The sequence below is a fragment of the Sorex fumeus genome, unplaced genomic scaffold (genome assembly GCF_029834395.1).
Source record: "Sorex fumeus unplaced genomic scaffold, SorFum_2.1 ptg000046l, whole genome shotgun sequence".
Lineage (NCBI taxonomy): Eukaryota > Metazoa > Chordata > Mammalia > Eulipotyphla > Soricidae > Sorex > Sorex fumeus.
The window spans coordinates 11,591,266-11,610,368 of NW_026606103.1; the positions used below are offsets into that span (position 1 = coordinate 11,591,266).

The 19,103-nt window shown below is 43.6% G+C and overlaps 1 protein-coding gene across 1 annotated transcript in view; it reads left to right on the top strand.

The window, feature by feature from the left end:
• Nucleotides 1–5,056: 5,056 nt before the first annotated feature.
• KIF27 (kinesin family member 27) overlaps nt 5,057–19,103 on the top strand; it is a 99,568-nt gene continuing 85,521 nt past the window's right edge. Inside the window, exons 1-2 of the mRNA XM_056122468.1 lie at nt 5,057–5,170; nt 13,389–13,774. Coding sequence (XP_055978443.1) covers nt 13,477–13,774 — 298 coding nt within the window. The 5' untranslated portion in view covers nt 5,057–5,170; nt 13,389–13,476. The remainder of the gene's footprint in view (nt 5,171–13,388; nt 13,775–19,103) is intronic.

Below are 19,103 nucleotides of genomic sequence, written 5' to 3' on the forward strand. Positions count from 1 at the left end.
CTCAAGAACTTTACTGCCACCTGCTATAAATTTGTCATAATAACCTTATAAATCATGACCAATAGGATTGAAGTTTTACACTGCACGATTTGTATCACTGTAAGCAATGGTATGTGTCTAACAGGAAAAATTCTTAGTTTGCTTAACAGGGAAATTAAATTTATCTTTTTGTTGGCTAGTCTTAGGCAGTTTAAACTTCAGCTATTTTGTGAGACATTGGACAGGCAATTAATGAGTTTTGTGTCTGCCTTGACTGCATGTTTAGGCAAAAGGGGAAGGATCTTGTATGACAGGCAAGTATTCTACCTGCTACATTCTAACATCAACCCTTATGCTTGTGTATTGGTTAGAAGTATAGTGACTGCCATGACTTAAGATGTATTTTTGCTCCTTTTATTTTTTTCTTTCTGGTTTTGGGACTAAACCCAGCAGTGCTTAAAGGCCAAGCCTGGTGGTATTCTGGGAACCACATACAGTATCAGGATTATACCACAGCGGGCTAGAACGATAGCGCAGCCGTAGGGCGTTTGCCTTGCACGCAGCCAACATGGCCAACCCGAGTTCGATCCCTCCGCCCCTCTCGGAGAGCCCGGCAAGTTACCGAGAGTATCTCGCCCGCATGGCAGAGCCTGGCAAGCTACCCGTGATGTATTCGATATGCCAAACACAGTAACAACAAAGTCTCCAATGGAGACGTTACTGGGCCCGCGCGAGCAAATCCATGAACAACGGGAGGACCGTGACCGTGACATGCTACCAAATGCCTTAGCTTTTTACTATCTCTTGCTACTCATTTTATTTGCTCCCACGATCACGATCATGACCATCCTGTTGTTCGTCGGTTGCCTCGAGCAGGCCCCAGTAACGTCTCCTTCGTCCTAGCCCTAAGATTTTTTAAAAAGTGCCATATTAAAGGCTCTTTCAGGGTTAGGAGAATGAGACCCATCATTGTTACTGGTATTTGGCATATTGGGTACGCCACGGGGAGTTTGCCAGATTCTGCCGTGTGGGCAGGTTACATTCGGTAGCCTGCCAGTTTGTCCAAAGTAAGAATGAGATAATAAGATGTCGCTTCCGGGAGCTTGGTTTTATAGTCTCTGGGTCTTGGCTGTTGATGGGATTACACGGCACCAGGGGGCCAGTTGGTGGGTGTGACCCCCGCCTACTGGAAGGTGGAGGATCTGGGTGGAGGATGCTCAGCCCCGATCCGAGCAGGCTTGGAGATCTCAGCCCCATGACCCGCATGCCTTTGTTCCTCTGTCGGTACCTTCATGTGTGCTCCCAAAGCATGGTAAACAGTGACCCTTAAGGAAGTCCAGATTTGTGAGTTCTCTGCAATGTAAAGTGATCAGAGTACAGGTATTCTGTCCTAAGGGGAACCACTATGCTTACTGCCTTGGTTCCATCATCAACATTTTGGTGGGGATAGAAGGTAGAAAAAGGCAGAGGAGCTCACCCAGCAGTGCTCAGGGTCTATTCCTGGCTCTATGGTCAGGGGTGGCGAGACCCATAGCATTTCTCGGGACCATAGGTGGTGCTGGGGAATGAATTGGGGTTGGCTGTATGCAGGCAAATGCCTTGCCTCATCTCTGGCACTCGTCTTCAATTTTTTTTTTTTTTTTTGCTTTTTGGGTCACACCCAGCGATGCACAGGGGTTACTCCTGGCTTTGCACTCAGGAATTATTCCTGGCAGTGCTCAGGGGACCATATGGGATGCTGGGAATCGAACCTGGGTCGGCTGCGTGCAAGGCAAACGCCCTACCCGCTGTGCTATGCTCCAGCCCTCGTCTTCAATTTTTGAAGAAATCCATTAATAATCTAAACCTTTTTCTTAAAAAAATAAAATTGGGTTTTCATACCAGTTCTGTTTCTTTAATTTTATGGGAAGTAGGCATATTTGAAAGAATTTTTAGGACGAGGTAGGATGAGTGTGTGGTGTGGTGTGATGGCTTATTTTATGCCTGATCTTAGCTAGAATCTATACCCAAACTTGCCTTGCACGTGGCTATATCTACACTATCTGATTCAAACTCCTGGCACCACATATGGCCCTCTGAGCACTGACTGCCTGGTGTGGTTCAAAAGCCAAACAAGTGACACTTATACCTTGCCCTCGATGGGCCAGATTTTGGAATACCTCTTGTTTGAGGACCCGGATCATGATCCCAAGTCTTGAAAACACATCAGCATTAATGAGATCTAAATTGGGAGAAGTGTGAATTACTGTCTTTTTATTGAATTTTGTTGAATTCTTTTTTTTTTTTTTTTGCTTTTTAGGTTACACCCGGCAATGCACAGGGGTTACTCCTGGCTCTGCACTCAGGAATTACCCCTGACGGTGCTCAGGGGACCATATGAGATGCTGGGAATCGAACCCTGGTTGGCCGCGTGCAAGACAAACGCCCTACCCGCTGTGCTATTGCTCCAGCCCCAAATTTTGTTGAATTCTTTAGTTGAAATTTATTTTCTGAACTTAGATGTAGCTGAAGAGGAAGTACTATCCCTTCCCAGAAAAAAGTAAAATTTAATAGATCTACCATATGACACAGCAACTCCACTCCTAGGTGTTTATTTAAAGAATATAAAGCATGAAGTTAAGAGGAGATATGCATTTATAAGTTTACTGCAGTGCTATTAACAAGAGTCATGACACCTAAGAGCTGATGGACAGTGGATTAATGGGTAAAGAACAAACAGGGAGATAGTTCAAGTGGTAGAGCACATGCCTCACATGTTTGAGGTGCTCAATTGGATTCTTTAGTTTGTGGTTTTGGGTGACACCTGGCAATGCTCAGGGGTTACTCCTGGCTATGCATTCAGAAATCACTCCTGGTAGTGCTCAGGGATCCATATGGGGTGCCAGGAATAGAACCCAGGTTGGGTGCACAAGAGGCAAGTGCCCTACCCATTGTAGTATCTCTCCAGTCACCTCAGTTTGATTTTTAGTACTGCACAGCCTCCTGAGCACTACCAGGTGTACCCCAGTTAAAAAGATGTTATACACACATGCATACACACACAGACCCCAAAACCTTGCCATTTGCAGCTTCAATAAAATCTGAACAGATTTTACTAATAAGTGAAGATGGAGAAAAAAAATACCACATGATTTTGCTCATATATAGAATATAAAGAAACACAGGAGAGGTCAGAGAGCTGGTACAGGGGGTTGTCTCTCAATTGGATCCCCAGAATCACATATGGAGAGCTGAGCCCTTCTGGGAGAGAGCCTTGAACACCTCTGAGTATAGAGTCCAAACAACAAAACAAAGAAACAAGACAAAGGAACAATAAACAAGACAAAGCCTATCTGACTACAGAACTGATATGTCAGAGAGGGGTGTAAGTGGGAGCAGAGTGGAGGAAGGCCAGAGGACTGTGGGGGGGAGGGTTTATAGGTGCTTTGCTATGGTCATATTACATTTGGAGAAGTATGAACATACTTGTAAACATACACAGTGATGGAAGTCCATGCTACTACTTAAAAAAATCAAGGCTGCATTGAGGTGTTTTAAACTAAATTAGGAGAGTTAAATATAGAATTAGTCTATGATTCAGGACTCAGAAGTCCATATTTTAGGCTTATATCGAAAGGAGCTAAAAAAAACCATTAAAAACACTTGATATTTACAACAATATTCTTACATTGGTCATGTGGTGGGAACAAGCCACATGTCCACTAATATAAGGTAAAGTAAGGTAAAGGCCCTCCCGTTGTTCGTTGATTTGCTCGAGCGGGCCCAGTAATGTCTCCATTGGAGACTTCGTTGTTACTGTGTCTGGCATATCGAATACGCCACGGGGAGCTTGCCAGGCTCTGCCGTGCGGGTGAGATACTCCGGGTAGCTTGCCGGGCTCTCCGAGAGGGGCGGAGGAATTGAACTCGGGTCGGCCATGTTGACTGCGTGCAAGGCAAACGCCCTACAGCTGTGCTATCGCTCAATGGATAAATAAAATATGATATAGCCATACAATGAAATATTATTTAGCTATACAAATGAAGCATTGATTCATGCTTTAACATGAGTAACATGTCATAGCCTGGGAAACATTGTTAAGCCAAAGAAGTCAAACACAAAAAGTCACAGACTGCATGGTTCTAAGAATATGAGATGCCCTGATCAGAACATTTCAAAGATACAGAAAGCATATTAGTTTCCAGGGGGTTGAGGGAGGAAAGGGGATGGAAAACTGGCTAGATGGGGTGATGAAAATGTATTGGAAGGAGACAGAAGTGATGTTTCCTATACTTATGTCTTTAGCGCCTCTGAATTGTACACTATATCATACAATTGTACAATTGTACACTATATCTGTTTTGTTTGGCTACACTGTTTTGTTTGGCTACACTGCTGGACTGTGCTCCAGGATCACTCTGGGAACTATTTAGTGCCTGGGATCACACTCAGGCCTCCTGCATGCCAAACTCGTACTGAGCCCACTGGCCCCGAATTGTACACTTAAAAAGTGTCCTGCAATGTTATGTTTCTCTCATGTTAAAACTTACTTCAAAGAAAATTAACGAGAGAAAAGAAATTGGTAACTAGGATACTGAAATTCAAAATTTGTCACATTTTCTTTTTTTTTGTTTTGGGGACACACCCTGCGATGCTCAGGGCTTACTCTTGGCTTTCCACTAGCATGCTCGGGGCACCAGATAGGATGTTGATAACAGAACTGGATTCAGCCGCATGCAAGGCAAAACCCCCACCGGTTGTACTGCTCTGGGCCCTGTCACATTCATTTTTCAAACTTTGGCTGGGTAGCTCTAGCAGAATGCTGGAACAACAATTTCGTCCGTGGGCGCTAAATTCCAATTTGGCAGGAAAGTCGATGGGGCGGGGACTGGAGTAGCGAGGCGGGGCCGAGAGCCTGCGGGGCGGGGCCTGTAGGCGGGGAGCCGAGCCTGAAGCACGTGGGCGATGCGGGAGACGGAGGGGCGGGGCCTGAGGCCTGTGGGCGGTGCGAACGGTGGAGGGGCGGGGTCTGGGGCCTGTGGGTGGGGCTAGAGTCGGGGGCGGGGCCTGAGGTACGTGGGCGGGGCGCGGCGCACCCGGGGTTTCCTGGTTGCCCGGAGAACGCGAGACAACAAAAGACGCGGCGGCGGCGGCCGTTATCCGCGGGGCCTGCTCTGCGCTCGCCGCCGGAGGTCGTGGCTTTCTGGAGCCGGTCAGTACGCGGCCGTCTGGCCGAGGAGGGCCGCGGGGTGTCGGGCAGCCGGGGGCGCGCTTAGGGGGTCCAGGTCCAGGAGTGGCCGCGGCGGCGGATGCGACGTCCCGGGACTGAGGGAGGAAAGCCGGCGCCGGGGTCGGGGGAGCCGGATCCCCGGGGGGTCCTGAGGCCTGCGGGGGCGGAGCGGCCGCTCCGGGGGTCCCGAGGCCTGCGGGGGCGGAGCGGCGCGCGCCCCGGTCGGGCCCTGCCCCTCTCCCCCCCACGCTGCCCACCCGGCTTCCCTGCAAGTCTTCGGAAAACGTCCTCGCAGTTTCTACTCGCCTGTTTCTGAAACCAGAAGGCACAGGTGCTTGGAAACCTGGTGCCTTCGGGTTTTAAAGTCATTTAAAAAATGACGCGATGATCAGATGTTTATCTTGCCTTCGCTTAGATTTATTTCTTCAGAGATAACCCGGCTGGGCCAGTCAGTCCCCGCCTTTCTTTACATTACTGGTGACACAGCCCTTGTGCATCTGAGGATGAATGAATTAAACAATTTGGAGGGTTTTTTTTTTTTTTTTCAGAAAAACCCTCGGCGCCGGAGCTCACCTGTGCGTGGCCGACTGGGTTCGGTCCCCCGACGCCCCATCTGGTCCCCCGAGCCCCGCTGGTGCTGACCCCGAGCCAGCCCAGCTCGGGGTTGCTCCTGGCTCGGGGGGTGGGGGTGGGGGGGCGCTCTTGGTGCTGGTGCGGTACCCGCTGTGCCCCAGTGTCCTTGCAGATTCTTTGGAAAAGTTTTCAGCACAATTGATTGTAGAGCCTTTTAGGACCCAAGAAGGGATTTGAGAGTATTCTTTTTTTTCAGCGCAGTTTCACCGGTGATGAAAACTACTACCGTGATTATGTATACCTGTTTGTTTTGACCACTAGAGGTAGTTGTTGACTGTGTTTTGGGATTTTACGACTCAAAGGAGCTAATATTTTTTCTTTTTTTACTGTTACCAGGCTCTGAACAGAGTGATGTAAATTTTTTTTTAAATGTTGGTTTTTTTTTCTTTTTCTTTTTAAAAAATTGATTCTTCTTAGGCTATGCACAGAATTATTGCACAGTACTGCTGTAGTTTTTAATGGCTAGTGACTATTAAGTATGTCAAGATTCATACATCAATAAGATTAATATTTTGATGGCAAGTAGTGCTGAATATATTGTCTTTGTTCATTCAAGTCCACTAGGTTACCTTGTATTGTTCAAGGCTGGCCTTATCTAAAGGGCCCATCTCCACCTCAAACTGATAATTTTTCATCATCTACATCTACATTGTTATTGATTATTACTGATATATTGTTTTTTAAAGCCTTTATATGGTGTGAAATAGTCGTTTTCAGCTACATTATATCTGTGGATTTGCATTGTGGGCTATCAGTTGACATCCACTGGAGTTAACTTTAATATACAAGTTTATTTGTTTGATGGTCACTCCTTGAGGTGCTCGGGGCTTACTCTTGGCTCTTTGCTTAGGACTCCTGGTTGTGCTGGGGATCATATGGGGTGCCAGGCATCTGACCTGGGTCCACTTCATGCAATGAAAGACTTCCTCATATACAAGTTTTTGTGTGACTACAGATTTTCATTTCTCAATCCCTAAGAGTAGAATTGCTGGTTCACTTGACAACTGCATACCTCTTTACTTCCTCCGACCCCTCACCCCTCCACCCCAGTTTTGATGCTGCATCTTGCAGTGCTGAGGGTCTACTCTGAATGCTGACTTGAGGGTTGTTGGTAGTGCCCAGGACGTGGTGATGGGGATGGAGCCTGTCCTCCTGCGTGCAGAGTACGTGCACTAGCCCTGTGAGTGGTCTTTTCCACACTCTGTTGAACTCTGGCAAAAGCTGCCAGACACTTTTTCATATAGCTGCATTATTTTGCATTCCCATCAGGAGTTTTTGTTTTCTCCACATTCTGCTCAACACTTCCACAGTTTGTTGTTGGACAGTTAATGAACTTTCTCCTTGTTGCTGCTGCTCAGGAGGCTACGCCCAATCCTGCCGAGGGCCTTGGGGGGATGACAAGTATTGAGGACCTTTGGCAAGGCATGAGCTCTCGCACTTGGGGCATATCCACAGTTCACTTATGACCCCTCTGATTAGAGACACGTTAGTGGGAGTGTGGTGGTGTCTCATTGGGATTTTAACTGCAGTTTCCTGCTTCTGCTGATGCTGTTTTGCATCTCTGCATCTCCTCAGTCTTTTTGTTTGGTTTTGGGTCACTCAGCAGTGTTCAGGAATTAACTATGTGCTCACGGATAGCTTCTGGCATTTCTTGGGGGATCATATGGAGTGCCAGGGATTGAACTCAGGTTGGCCATGTGCAAGATAAGCCCCTGCCTGCTGTACTGTCACTCCGGCCCCTTGTGATTCAGGGCCATACCAGCATTGCTCTGGAGCCATCAGGATCACACTGGAGGTGTTCAGGGGCCGTTAAGGTGCCAGCCATCTGACTCCACTCCTTGTAAGGCATGCACCTCTTCTAAGATATTTCCCCAACCTTAGCCTTTATTAGTCTTTTTATTATTTACTTTTGTTTATTATTATCATTATTATCACGGGGTGAAAGGGGGGTATTGGGTCACGCCTGGCAGTGCTTTGGGGGACCGTTTATTGTGTCAAGGATCAAATTGTGCAAACAAGCTATGTGCAAACAAGCACTTTAACCCCTGTACTATCGTTCTGACCATGTTTTTCATTATTAATATTTTTGGGCTTGGGTGCCAGGCTTTGTGGTACTCAGGGACTCTATTCAGTTTGGTGGTAGGCAGGGAGGGGGTTGTGGGGTGGGCAGTGATGCTTGGGGGGACTAACAAACCAGGTCCTCCTGCATGCAAAACATGTGCTCCAGTCCATTGAACTGTCTCTCCAACTCCTATTTGTTTTTGTTTTTTTGTTTTGGGGTCAAACGACAGTACTCAGGATTTTTGAATCTCAGGATTTGATCACCCCACATGCAAAGCAGACCCTCAGCCCTTTGAGCTGTCTCTTCAGTTCATCAGTGTCATCCTTTTTGGGGCAGGTGGGTGGGTTTGGGATCACACCTCGTGATGTGGACCATGTGGGATAACCAGGGATTGAACCCAGGCTGGTGTGTGCAAGACAGACGCCCTATCCGCTGAACTATCTATACAGTGCCCTCCAGTGATTTTAAAGTCACTGTATGCTTTAATACACTGTTTTGATTATTGTTGCTTGTTTGAAACATAAAACAATGGTTGGTTGCATGTCTTCTAACTTTGTTCTGCTCTTTTTGGTGGTTTGCTGTTCTTTGTCCTTTGAATTTCCCTATGAGTTTTAGGATTATCGTGTTAATTTCTGCCAAGAAGTCAGCTAGGATTTGGGAAGGTGTTAAGCAAGACTTTGTGATTAGTTTGGGAGGAATATTGTCATCTTAACAATGTAAAGTCATCTGGTCAATGAACACGAGAAACTTTTTGTCTTTTGTTTTTTGGGTCAAACCTGGCGATGCTCAGGGGTTACTCTTGGCTTGCATTGAGGAATTATATTCTCCTGGTGGTGCTCAGGGATACCAGGGTTCAATCCAGGTGAGGTGCATGCAAGGCAAATGACCTACCTGCTGTACTGTCTCTCCAGCCCCTGAACATGAGAAAATTTTCTATTTATTTCTATCTTTACTTTCAGTGATATTTGCAAGTTTTCAGTGTTTTATAAATCTTTGATTTTTTTCCCCCTAGATGTTTTATTCCTTCTGGTCCTATTATAAATGAATTAGTTTACTTTTCTTTTTAATGGGGGAATACTCTATTTTGTCCTCCAGAGGACCACCGGTGCCAGGGGTTGAATCTGGGAATCCATATTCATGTTGCTTCAGCCTTTGAGCCACCTATCCAATCCTGGCATTATTGTTTAAATTTATTTTTTACATTCTTTCCTGCCATAGTAGCTACCGTATTGATATTTAATATATTCCATCAGAGATCTTCAGAAACAAGTTTACATAATTTAGTAGAGAAGCAGCTTTTCTATTAGATTTTCTTCAATTTTTTCAATTTTAGGCACCAAGAATTTACAAAACTGATAATGGCAGGGTTTTAACACCCTCCCCCCACCCCCTCAGTGAACCGCTTCTCTCCACTATGTCCCAGTGATGTTCCCTCCCTACCCACCCATCCCGTTTTCCATCCGCCCTACAGGGATATGTTTCCGGTTAAAGACAGCTCTAAGTTTCTGTTGCCTTTGAATAGTTGTTGTTTCTTTTCTTCTTTTTTTCCTACTTAATTTAAACACTATGGTTTGCAAAGTTATACATGATGCATTTGTTACAGGCATTTAGTATTCCAACCCCAATCCCACCACCTTCCCTCCTCTATTTTCTCAACCACTCCTCAAGCCTGCCCCTGTAGCAGAGCCAAAATAATTTTTTTCCTTTGTATCTTCCTTTATTGGTAATTCTTTAAACAATCACAACAGATTAAATTTACTTCTGATAAATATTTGTAGTTATTTTACATAAACACAGTAAGAAATATAGATACCTTTTTGGTAAGCTTAAATAGTTAAACTGGAGTCATGGCAAGTGGTTAGATAAGTGGCTTTTCCTGGGGACATCACCGTACTGCAGTTCTCAAACTCTGTTAGCATTTCATAACCCCAAAGGGTTCTTTCCAGTTGCTTCCTTTGGGTCAGAGCCTGTTTCATGCCTGTACTCTTGACCAGTTATTCTTTTTCTTTTTTTTTTTTTCCTTTTTGGGTAACACCCGGTGATGCACAGGGATTACTCCTGGGTCTGCACTCAGGAGTTACTCCTGGCGGTGCTCAGAGGACCATATGGGATGTTGGGAATCGAACCCTGGTCAGCCGCGTGCAAGGCAAACACCGTACCCGCTGTGCTATCTCTCCAGGCCCTTGACCAGTTATTCTTCTTGTGGACCCTTAAGACTGAGTCCCATGTCATGTCAGGGTTGTTTGCTGCTTGCCCCAGGTCCATCCAAGGCCCTCGGGGGTCACCTTCTGGGTTGTTCGAAATCAAAAGCCAATCTTAGGGCAACTTAAGACAGATAAATATAACAGATGCCCAGGAGTTTCAGGATTCACCTGCACACTAGTATTTTTTGGAGCCAGTTAGCTCACATATTGCAAAAGCAAAGCATTATCTGTCTTTCTGTGTCTATATAAAAAGAGACCCTGCTTGGGGCTGGAGTGATAGTACAGAGAGTAGGGTGTTTGCCTTGCATGCGGCCAACCTGTGTTTGATTCCCACCATCCCAGCACTGCCAGGAGTAATCTCTGAGTGCAGAGCCAGGAGTAACCCCTGTACATCAGCAAGTGTGACCCAAAAGGAAAAAAAAGACACTGCTCTAAAATAAAAACATACAAAAGACATAATGGAGAGAGAAAAACATATATTTTATTACTTACATGCAGTATTCAACTAAAGTTTCTTAGATAACTTAAAACAAGCACATGAATTTCAAACCAAATTGTTGATGTAGTCCTATTCTTTTTTTTTTTTTTTTTGGCTTTTTGGGTCATACCCGGCAATGCTCAGGGGTTCCTCCTGGCTCTGTACTCAGGAATCACTCCTGATGGGGCTCGGAGGACCATATGGGATGCTGGGGATCAAACCCAGGTGGGCCGCATGCAAGGCAAGTGCCCTCCCCGCTGTGTTATCGCTCCAGCCCCTGTAATCCTATTCTTATAACCTTATAGTCTCACGATGGAGACGTTACTGGGCCTGCTCGAGCAAATCGATGAACAATGGGAGGACAGGACAATGCTACAGAATTCTTATAACCTTATGTGTATTCATGTAACTTTTATAAAAATGATTAAAAAACATTAACATTTAATCAAAGGGATACATTCGTCCTTCAGGTTTTGCTCCTAGGGACAGAAGTAATGCTATCCCATCCACCCTTTTATCATTATGGAACCCATGTTGGAGTGCTATACAGTAACATAAAAGTATGGACACAAGGCTTCTCATCTCATTTGCCACATATTTGATAAGATAGTTCTAATAATATAGGCACTTATAAACCACTTTTTCTCAGATTCTTTTTTTTAATGTAGGAGTAATTCTATTTAATTAAGCTCATTGAATTGGGCATGAACTCCACATTACTTTAAAATAATTTTTTTAAATTGAATATCCATGAGATAGACCATTACAAAGCTGTTCATAATTGGGATTCAGTCATACAATGATCTAATACCCATCCCTCCACCAGTGCACATTTCCCACCACCAAGGTCTCCTGTTTCCTACCATCATTCCCCAACCTTCCCACCCTCTATCCTCCCTCTATGGGAGAGGTTTTCCTTCTTGCTCTCTCTCTCCTTTTCCTTTTGTGCATTATGGTTTGCAATACAGGTGCTAGGAGGTCATGGTATTTGTTCAGGGCAATCAGTATTTTTATCTAGATGGTAAGGCTGAAATGGGAGACAGAAATGGGAAAAAAAGCATGGCGTCAGGGGTCAACAGCCTGGTGGACTGAGACCAAAGTCATTTATTTTATATTGCTTGTTAGCACTAAATGTCTAATGGAGTTATAAAAAGTACGTTAGTAAAAGTAAATTTGTGAAAATTGTTGCATCTCACCATGGGAACATTAAGTCCTTGTCTGAGAGTTTACTAAGCAGTTGTTGCTAGTTGAGCCTTCTGTGTCAATGTTTTTGTTAATCTTGTTTAGTTGGCTTCTGCATTTTATTCCCATCCAATCTGGTTTGCTCCTATTGAGATGCTAGTATTGTAGAGTTTGGGATGCTGCTTGGCCGCATTTGTGACTGCATGCTAAACACACACATACACACACACACACACACACACACAAAGCAAGCACTGTAGCACTGTCCTCCCGTTGTTGATCTATTTGCTCGAGTGGGCCCAGTAATGTCTCCATCGTGAGACTTGTTGTTACTGTGTTTGGCATATTGAGTAAGTCATGGGTAGGTTGCCAGGCTTTGCCGTACGGGCAAGATACTCTTGGTAGCTTGCCAGGCTCTCCGAAGCAAAACAAAACAAAACCCAGAATATTTAACTGAGCAATGAGCTTACATGGTAGGTATGATTGTGGGATGTAGTGTGACTGCCAGGGCTTCTGGAAGTACAACTGGGTGAGGGAGGGAGGTTAATCATCCCCCACTCTGAGAATAGAGTTCTCATCTTCCATACCCAGTGCACCTGAAATTTTCAGTAGTCTTGCTTCTCTGTGGAGCTCTCTCGTGAGGTGGTGGGATCTGGCCATAGGTATGGTGGCAGCTGTTGGGGTGAGTGCAGCTGCTGGGGCTTTGGCAGGGTGAAAACTTGCTTCAACTACTCCCCATATCATCCTGGAGATTTCAGCTGGGAATCAGTGTGTTTGAGAAATTTTTGCACCTAGTTTGATCACTTCTAAGATTTAATCATGAGTCTCTGAAGTTGGGCTGATAGATGAGCTTACATGGTGGTGGTGGTAGAATGTGGATGTTGTTTCTTTTCTTCGTATTTATTGGTTTGTGGGACACATCCTGCAGTGCTCAGGGCTTACTCATGGCTCTGTGCTCAGGGATCACTCCTAACTGGTTTGGGACCATACAGGGTGCTGGGATTGAAGCAGGGTTGGCACTGTGCAGGCTAGCAGCATATATGCTGTGCTGTCATTCCACTATTTGATGTTTCTTTACTCTGTTACTTTAGATATGCCACATATGAGGACATCATTCCACAGCTCTTGTGCACTGGCCCATATGGGCATTGAACCTGTAGCCTGATAAAATTTTTGGTTACAAATTTTAGTTTTAAATTTATATTCACTTAAATCCTTAAAACCATTTTTTGTTGTTTATTTCTAACGTTTGTGGCAAAAAGATGTTGCTATGAAAATAGTGCTCAAGGGTTTTTAGTACATGTTACAGTAACAACAATTTCATTGCCTTGATATTCTGACTCCAGTATTTAATTTAGGTAATGAGCTGGGCCAACCTCTGAGCAGAATAGGAAGAACATGATAATGGTATACTTATTACATAGCTTATTCATCTAACAGCTCATGGCCTCCAACTCATAAGATTATTTGCAGCAATTTCAGACATATTTCTTCTATCATAGGTGTATTTTTAAAAATTAGATTCACTTACGATAACTCAAAATGAAACAAAATGCTTTAATTGACTTTGCTTTATAAGATGGTTAGTTTATTAGGATGAAGGAATCAATAATTAAACTTTGTTTTTATTTTGATATACAGGAGTCCAGATCTTACGTAAAATGGATGTTTCTCCCAGTAGATACTGAATATTAAGTAGAAAAATCTATTTAGTAAAATCTAAGCTGCCATGGAAGAAATACCTGTAAAAGTTGCTGTAAGAATTAGACCTCTGCTGTGCAAAGAAGTTCTTCATAACCATCAAGCTTGTGTGAGAGTTATCCCAAACACCCAGCAAATTATCATTGGGAGAGATAGAGTCTTTACCTTTGATTTTGTTTTTGGCAAAAATTCCACTCAAGATGAAGTTTATAATACATGTATAAAGCCCCTAGTGTTGTCACTCATTGAGGGCTATAATGCAACTGTTTTTGCTTATGGACAAACTGGATCTGGAAAGACGTACACCATTGGAGGAGGCCATGTTGGTAAGATTCTCCTACTCTTCAGAGTTTTATTTGAGACCCTAAAAAGAAGCTAAAGTATGCCAGTGCCCACTACATTCTGGGCACCTAGCATATGAATCAAGTAGAATTCATGATAGATATGAGTCAGTGAAATCAGATTTTGTGTACTTTACAATCCCCTTCTAAATCCTGAGAGTGCTGCATCAAGGATGTCGAGTGGTCGGGGAGGCTTCACTGTGTGGTAAGTGTCGATTACTTCCATTTCCGGGCCACATTTCCATCTTAAATACTGTTTTAGGATATAGAATTTCTCCTGCTGTCAGTTTGGTTTGGAAAAGATGGAGCCACAGGGTTTTAGAGCTGGAAGGTACATTGAAAACAATTTATCTTCCTATATAATCGGCAGCTCCAGTCTCAGACCGCTGATGGGTGCATTGAATTGGTCAGCAACAGAGCTAGAATTGAATGATGGTGCTGAGATTCTTGATCATATTGGAGTTTTTATTTTGTTTTTGTTTTTCAGTACAGGAAAACTTTTGAATTCATCATTTATTGTCTGAATCAGCATTTCTGTGGGCAGAACGAATGTGTCTGGGGGTTAAGGTGCTTTGATTCTTGCCTCTCGGAGAGCCCGGCAAGCTATTCGGAGAGCCCGGCAAGCTACCGAGAGTATTCGATATGTCAAACACAGTAACAACAAAGTCTCCAGTGGAGATGTTACTGGGCCCGCTTGAGCAAATCGACGATCAACGGGAGGGATTCTTGCCTTTGTCACTGAATTGGTCCCCCAGGAGGGACCTCTGAGAACAGAGTTGGAGTAGCTCCTTGAGCCTCTCTGGGTGTCATCCACATCTACCCTCATCCTCGTCCCCCACCTCCCACTCCCCCCAAAACCAGTGTTTCCTAAAGTAGCCAGTACTGTACCCACACCCACCCCAGGGTTCTGGACTGAAGGGAGGGGCGCTTGTAATCTCAGGCGCAATTTAAGGTAAGTTCATGGGTCACATAAGCCTCCCTCCCCCCCCCCCCCAAAGTGGGAGGTGGACCAGATGAGTTTGAGACTTTGGTATAAATTTATCCTTAGTGCTGTATATATTAATACATCTTAATTTTTTTCTACTTTCATACTTGCCAAATTTAGAATATGCAACTTTCAGGAACACCTCTCATTACATGGAGCATCCTAGAATGGAAGGGACAGTGACTGTGTGGTTTGAGGCTTTCCTCATTTTATATATTTTATTGGAAGGGGGAGGTATTGGGGTCATACCCAGTGGTTTTTGGGGCCATGTGTAGCTCTGCTTGGGGACCATATGCTGTACTGGATTTGGGTTGTCTGCATGTATGACAAGCACCTTAACCTCTGTGCTATCTCTCTGACTGTGAGGAACTGCTCGTTTTGCAACTGGGTGGCCAATAACTAATTTGGAGGTCTGGAGCACATTTTTGCATGCAAGGTCCAGGCTTCAGTCTTAGTATATCCCCTGTAACCCTGACCATGTAGTCAATAGTTCCTTGGGTGTTGTTGGTATGACTCAAAAACAAAAAAAAATTAAAAAAGATAATGTCCATTAGCTCCCACTCCCATCTTTTTAGACTCACTGTTACCAGGAGTAGCAGATTAAAGATATTTTAAAGGTTTTTTAATGTTTCATTACAAAGTTTCAGTTTTTCTACTGAAAGTTATGTTCTTTGAGAGAATGTTGGCTTTTTTGAGGGGCAAATGCATTAGAATGATAAGGATTCACATATACTATACTAATAGGAATTATAAAATGTTCTTTATTTTGGAGGGAGGGCCACACTGGCTGTGCACAGGGCTTACTCCTGACTCAGCTCAGGGATCACTCCTGGCCAGGCCTGGGAGGATCATATGGGGTGCCAGGATCGAACCTGGGTTGGCTGTGTGCAAGGCAAGCACTCTGACTCCTCTATTATCACTCCAACCCCCAGCTCCAATTAATTTTAAAGTATATAGTTCTGTGGCAATATAAACAATCATAGATTTTGCAGTTATCTCTTGTTTATGGATTTTTTTAATCACAGTCAGAACTGTTTATTCCGGTCACATGCCCTTAGTGACTCTAATCTACTTTGTCACTAAGTTTGTTCATTTTATATTTTTCATAGAAGTGAAATGACATTGCCCTTCTACATCTGCCTTAGTTTCCTTAACATGATGTTTTTAACGTTCATCCTCTATATTGTACCATGAATCAGAACCTTCCCTTATTTGGATATATTACGCTTTGTTTATCTGTTCATCTGTTGAAGGACACAAGTTTGTGCCCTCCCTTTGACTATTGCGACTAAACATTGTGACTTTTGGGTTTGGGTGGAAGAGATAGTGCAGTAGTGGGTAGGGCATTTGCCTTGTACACTGCTGGGTTCAATCTCTGGCATCCCAAATGGCCCCCTGCACATTACTGCATTATAAAAATCTTATGTTTGTTTTGGGTGGGAGTGCGACTTGGAGCACATCTGGCAGTGCTCAGGGGCTATTCTTGACTTTGTGTAACCTCAGGTGGTATTTGGGAAACCATATGTGGTGCCAGGACTGGAACTGGAATTGTGGAATGCAAGCATCTTAATCCCTGTACTATCGATTCAATTCCTGTGACTAATTTTTGTTGATGAACAGGTGTGAATACCTTATATGCATTTGTTTTTTTTTTTTGCTTTTTGGGTCACACCCGGCGATGCTCAGGGGTTACTCCTGGCTCATGCACTCAGGAACCACTCCTGGCGGTGCTCGGGGGACCATATGGGATGCTGGGAATCGAACCTGTGTTGGCCATGTTGGCTGTGTGCAAAGCAAATGCCCTACTGCTATGCTATCGCTCCAGCCCCTATGCATTTGTTTTTTAATTTAAAAATTTTGGGGGGATTTTGGGGGCATCATCCAAATAATATTTGCTTTGCAGTTTTTTCCCCTACGTATACCAGATAACCTGTTTTGTAGTAAGTGCATGGTATAACATGTTAGCTAGCTAGTCTCCTCTTAGTGGATTTATTAGATGACTCAGATTTTTTTCCCCAATTGTAAGCAATCTTTGCTGATACTTATAAAATACATTTGAGTATGTGCATATGTTTCTGTTTAGACCTGTATCTGAGACAAAGGTAGTTTTTAAACTTTTGTACTTTGGATGTTGTTCTCCAAAAGTTTTCCTAGTTTGCACTCATATAATGTATGAGAGGATCAGTGGGCTTATTGGAGGAAACTGGGCAGTATCCAATGAAAAAAGGTCTATTTTCAGTATTTTATTGCCTTGTTTTATTCGGTAATTTTGTCTTGTTGACTTATTTCGCTTAACAGTGTACTCAGATTCCATCCATGTTGTACCAAACACAGAATTTTATTTATTTATTTATTTATTTGGTCACTTTGTAGTGTTTTGTTGGGTGAATATGCCCCAATTTCTTTATCCACTCATCTGTTGTTGGATGCTTGGGTGTTTTCAGATCTTTGCTTGTTGTGTTTAGCATTGCAGTGAACATGAACATGCATAAAACTTTTTAACTTAGTCTTTTTGTGTTCTTGGAATAGATACTAAGGAATGGAGTTACTGTTTTTATTTTTTAAAGTAGTTCTGTTTTTCCTTTTTTGAGAACTCTTTATACTGCCTTCTTTAGAATCTCAATCAATTTGCCGTCCCACCAAGAGCACTGGGGGGTGATTTTTTCACTGAATTTCCACCAACAGTAGTTGTTTCTGGCACTTTGGATATAAACCATTCTCTGTCGTGTGACTTGATATCTCACTGTTATTTGTATTTGCATTTCCCTGGTAATCAGTGATAATGAACACTTAAATATTCCTGTTGACCACCTTTATGTCTCCCTTATGAACATATTATAAAAATTCTTTGCCCCTTTTCTATTGTCGTTGTTGAGTTTCATGAGTGCTTTATGTATTCGATAGGAGCCCTTTGTCAGCTGTATGGTGTGCAGATATCTTCTACCATTCAGTAGAAAGTCTTTTTTTTTTTTTTTTTAAGGCATGGTTTCTTTCACATTGTGGAAACTTTTTAGCTTTAAGTAGTCCCATTTATTTATGCTTTTTTTTTTTTTGGCATCAGATCATTAAAGATAGCTGAGTCCTTCCAGTCCTTTGAAACCTGTTCCTTTCAGACATTCATCTACACTACAGTTGAAGCTTCACTTTTACTTAAGATGAAGTAAAATAGTAAGTGATCTGCACTTTGCCAAATGCGGTGCTCATTTTTTTTCTCATTGCATAGGCCCATCAATAGGTTTGTTATGAACTGTCACCTTGTTTTTAGGTCCCCATGCTCTTGGTCTTCCACCAGTTTAACTAGTCTTTTGTTTCTGGTTCCTCCTAAGTGAACCAATAAAGTTCTCAGAGCTGTCTTTAGTGTTCTCTCCTGACTTTACTTTTTGTCCTTGATCTTATCCATCTTTATCTATTTGTACCTGACCTCCTCCTCCTCCTCTTCCTTCTCCCTCCTCCTTCTTTTTTTTTTTTTTTTTTTTTTTTGCTTTTTGGGTCACACCCGGCAATGCACAGGGTTTACTCCTGGCTCTGCACTCAGGGGTTACTCCTGGCGATGCTCGGGATCATATGGGATGCTGGGAATCGAACCTAGGTCGGCTGCGTGCAAGGCAAATGCCCTACCTGCTGTGCTATCTCTCCAGCCCCTCCTTTAAAAAAAAATTCCTGCAGTGCTGGCGAATCAAATCTGGGGCCTCACACATGCAAGGCAAATGAGCTACATTTCCAGCCCCTGACTACCAATCTTCCTTCCTTCCTTCCTTCCTTCCTTCCTTTCTTTCTTTCTTTCTTTCTTTCTTTCTTTCTTTCTTTCTTTCTTTCTTTCTTTCTTGTGGGTGGGGGGATGTGAGTGTGTGGGGCTACATCTGGTGGTGCTTAGAGATTACTCCTGGCTCTGTACTCAGGGATCACCTCAGGCAAGGAATGGGAACCACATGGGGATTGAACCTGTGTTCAAGGCAAGTGCCCAACCTGCTGTAGTATTGCTCCAATCCTTGGCTTACAATTTTTTTCCCCTTCAGGCAGGATAGCTGACTTGAACTCTCGACTGTGCTCATGTACCTATTCAAACTTCCCAACTTTGTACCTATAGATACTGTGGTAAAACAGAATGAATCACCCTTTTCTTCAAATCAGTTTAACAACCCTTTTTACTGTGGCTTAAGACAAACCTTGGAGTCATCCTTAGTTCATTGCTCTCTCTAAAATTCCACATCTCATCTGTCAGGAAATATGTTTTTGGTGCCATACCCAAAAGTGCTCAAAGTACCATTAAGACTGGGAATCAAATCCAGAGCTCCCGTATGTAAAACATGGACTCCATTCCTGTGAGCC